Source organism: Hippocampus comes, unplaced genomic scaffold (assembly GCF_001891065.2).
Source record: "Hippocampus comes isolate QL1 unplaced genomic scaffold, H_comes_QL1_v1.1 scaffold299, whole genome shotgun sequence".
In the NCBI taxonomy this organism is placed as follows: domain Eukaryota; kingdom Metazoa; phylum Chordata; class Actinopteri; order Syngnathiformes; family Syngnathidae; genus Hippocampus; species Hippocampus comes.
Genome location: NW_017805694.1, coordinates 57,184 through 60,548, shown reverse-complemented (window position 1 = coordinate 60,548; position 3,365 = coordinate 57,184). Strand labels below are relative to the sequence as shown.

General features: G+C 56.4%; 1 protein-coding gene across 3 annotated transcripts in view; it reads left to right on the top strand.

Moving 5' to 3' along the window:
- Window positions 1-2,835, top strand: part of pex11a (peroxisomal biogenesis factor 11 alpha) — a 4,071-nt gene extending 1,236 nt beyond the window's left edge. The window contains exons 1-4 of one of the 3 annotated variants that reach the window (XM_019881808.1): window positions 140-218; window positions 422-484; window positions 563-678; window positions 1,701-2,835. In XM_019881808.1, the coding sequence (XP_019737367.1) occupies window positions 429-484; window positions 563-678; window positions 1,701-2,260 (732 nt within the window). In that variant the 5' untranslated portion in view covers window positions 140-218; window positions 422-428 and the 3' untranslated portion in view covers window positions 2,261-2,835. Of the gene's footprint in view, window positions 1-139; window positions 219-291; window positions 485-562; window positions 679-1,700 lie in introns of those variants that run through there. The other 2 variants (XM_019881809.1, XM_019881810.1) reach the window with 2 other exon arrangements.
- Window positions 2,836-3,365: the final 530 nt, after the last annotated feature.

The window sequence follows — 3,365 nt, the reverse complement described above, 5'->3', positions numbered from 1 at the left end:
CCCCGAAGGCCCCTGCTTGGGAAGCGAGGAATGAGCGTCATCGAAGTTGCTTTTTTTTTTTTTAATTTGTTTGACTTTTTTCAAACGCTCGATACAAACCGTCGTGCGTTTTTTCTGAAAAGCGAGCCTCGTCGCGGAGCGACGCGATCGCCGAGCTTTGCGCTCAGTCGACCAAGTTTGCAGCTCGAAAGAGCGCCCCGTGCAACAAGTGGGCCGAGGCGAGCCATGGAGGCGCTGCAAAACGTCATCAACCTTTTTTTTTTTTTAATTTGTTTGACTTTTTTCAAACGCTCGATACAAACCGTCGTGCGTTTTTTCTGAAAAGCGAGCCTCGTCGCGGAGCGACGCGATCGCCGAGCTTTGCGCTCAGTCGACCAAGTTTGCAGCTCGAAAGAGCGCCCCGTGCAACAAGTGGGCCGAGGCGAGCCATGGAGGCGCTGCAAAACGTCATCAACCAGAGTCAGGGAAGGGACCGTCTTCTCAGGTCGGTTCGTGGGAAAACGAAGGCAAGGAAAGCCGCATTTCTTGCTCAACGACGGTCTTCTTTTGCCCGCTTGTTTAGAGCGACCCAATTTGCGTCCGCCCTGTGCGCGCACGCTCTGCGGAATCATTCCCGACGAAAGGAGCTCGTGAGCAAATTCAAGAGTCTGGAGGCCAACTTGAGCGGCGGACGAAAGCGTGAGTACGGTCAAGCTTGTTTGCGAGCAACTCGCCGCGTTACAGGTGAATATTTGCAACTCCTATTTGACCTCCGAACGCCCAACTCTGTCTGTCGACGCAATCCATCGATTTGTTGTTGCGTAAATGGACCGAGGCGAGCTCTTTTTTTTTTTCCTTCTCATGAAAAGTTTCACGTCAAAGTTAGTTTGTGTGCCGTCCCTTGCCAGAGCGCTGATCGGAGCAGCCTGTTTTGAGGCCCGCTTGATTTCCAAAGATACCGTCAAGTCTCCAAACAGTCCAATTTTCAGTTGTCATGACTGAACATCCGTTTTGGGAAAAACAACAAGACGCATGTGACAAGAGGCCACCGTTTTGGTGGAATTTTCCAAGAAAACCAAGACGGGATGAGCACTCGACGCACCTTTGAAATCCTCCGTAGCAAACAAATCCCGCGCTGCTCTTCTCATGAAGAGCGTTCCATTTGTGCCGTTCCAGTGGCAAGTGGTGCTGTGGCAAACGTGCTTTTTCCTGCCCAAATGTCTCCGCGCGCGTGCTCGTCGGGGGATATTTGGAAGGGAGCCTTGTCGGCGGCAAGCAGATGAAACCAGCGGCGGAGGAGAGACGTTGAGGCAAAAAGAACTCCGAGACGCTTTTGACCGTCCTCGCTTTTTCCCAATTGCCGATGGGCGGCCGGCCCGCTCTTTTGGGCAAATCTCGCCGCGCCGGCCGCGTGCTCAACGCGCAGGCCGGCTCGGGGTGGGGGGGGGCACGGTGAGCGCTCGGCCGCCGACCTGACCGAGCGCCGGCCGGTCGACTGGGCGCTCACGTTTCCACCTTTCCCAGCTCCAAACGCGCGGCGTCGCCGATGCTGTTTGGAACAGGAGCGGCGCGAGGGCGAGCGGACGGCGAGAACGCACGTTTGTCGGTTGCGTTTCCGTCCCACTTCAACGCTCGGAGGAATCGAAGCCGGCGCTCCGAAGTCGCGCGGAGCCGCGTTGGTTGGCGACCCTGAAGCCCTCTTCTTGTGTTGTCTTTGCCAGTGTTCAGGCTGGGGAACGCCATCGACGCCGGCGAGGCCGCCAAGCGCAGCGCGCGACTCTCCGACCCGGTGCTCCGCCTTTGCCTGACCGCAGCCAACGTCAACCGCGCCCTCTACTTGATGTGCGACAACGCGCTGTGGGCCGCCGGCGCGGGCCTTCTGCCGAGTCTGGACCGGGGCCGTTGGGGCGCCGGCGCCTCGCGCTTCTACCTGCTCTCGCTGCTCATGAGCCTGACCCGAGACGCGTACCTCATCCTGCGGCTCGCGCTGCGGCGGGCCAGGGACGGGCGCGAAACGATTTCGCATCCGGAGCGGAGTCCCGAAGCAGCCCCGGCGGTCATCCCTCATTTGGACGCCTCGGTCCTCCTGCTCCCGCGGAGCTTCAAGTCGCACCCGGCCCTCGTTTTGGACGCCGTGAAAAACGCGTGCGATCTGTCCATCCCGCTGGACAGGTTGGGGATCTACCGGTCCGATCCGGGCGCGCTGGCCTTTTGCGGCCTGCTCTCCTCGCTCATCGGCATCGCCACCCTGGTGCGGCCCGAGCTGAGGCTCAAAGCGTGAGGCCTCTCCCCGCGCGCGGATTTTGGCGCTCGGCCTCGACGCTCTTCGGAATTGAAGGCCGCCGGCCCTTTCCCCGTTTTTTGCTTCAGGTTCCTTCCCGATTCAATTTTCTTGAAAAGCCGCCCCCGCGCGGATCCAATCAAAAGCGGCGGGCGGCGCGCCGAAGCCTCGACCGCTCCGCAACGACGATCGCAGCTTGAATTCGACGAAACGGCGGCGGCCCGCGGCTCGTTTTCAGCGCAGACGGTGGCCCGAAATGGAGTTTGGAGGCTGATTTCACAAATGTTTCTTCATTTTGATTTCGATTTGAAATTTTTTGTAGCCCCTCGGGTTTTTCAGATCCTTTCTTTTTTGGGTCCCTTTTTTAATTTGACCCTCAAAAGCTTGCGCGCTCGGCCCCGTTTGCCGTCGTCCGCCAGTTGTTCAATCGAACCTGAATTCCTGCGTCGAAAAATATTTGGCCGAATGCCTTTTGACAGATCTTATTCTTTCGTTTTGGCGACAGAAGACACACGAGCGGTTTGTTGTTCAAGAACATCTTGCGCAAATTAAAACGGTCAAAAATTCATTCGTCTTCTATTTTTCTTCTTCTTTTCCTCGTCGTTCCATTTCTTCTTCGACTTTCTTTTGGCGGCCGCCAAATACTTTGCTGCATTCCCGGCACCTTCTGCGCCAATTTCCACTGACCGGTGACGATTCGAATCCCAAACTTCCAATCTGTCGGTCAGTTTTTACAGCTGCTTTTGATCCGAACTCATTTGGAACTAAAAAGAAAAGCTTTTGTGTCGTTGGAAGTGGAAGCTTTGAATCCAACTGGAAGTCGTTCACGGTCAGATCTGGGGTATCGGCCCGACTTCTACTGTTGGGGGTGGGGGGGGGGGCGATTGGCCCCCAAAATGCGGCTTTGAGTCCAATGTGTAACTTTCTGTATAGATGCGTTTGCCGTGCATTTTTTTTTTTTTAAACTGGTGTGACTCCGGAACAATTTATAGACCCCCCCCCAGCACTACTCGCTGGCACTGGACCAAGGCCTTTGGGCACCGCCGGTCTTGGAATGGGAGTCTGCTTCCTTGCCGGCAGCTTTCCTTTGCGGCACTTTGTTCTC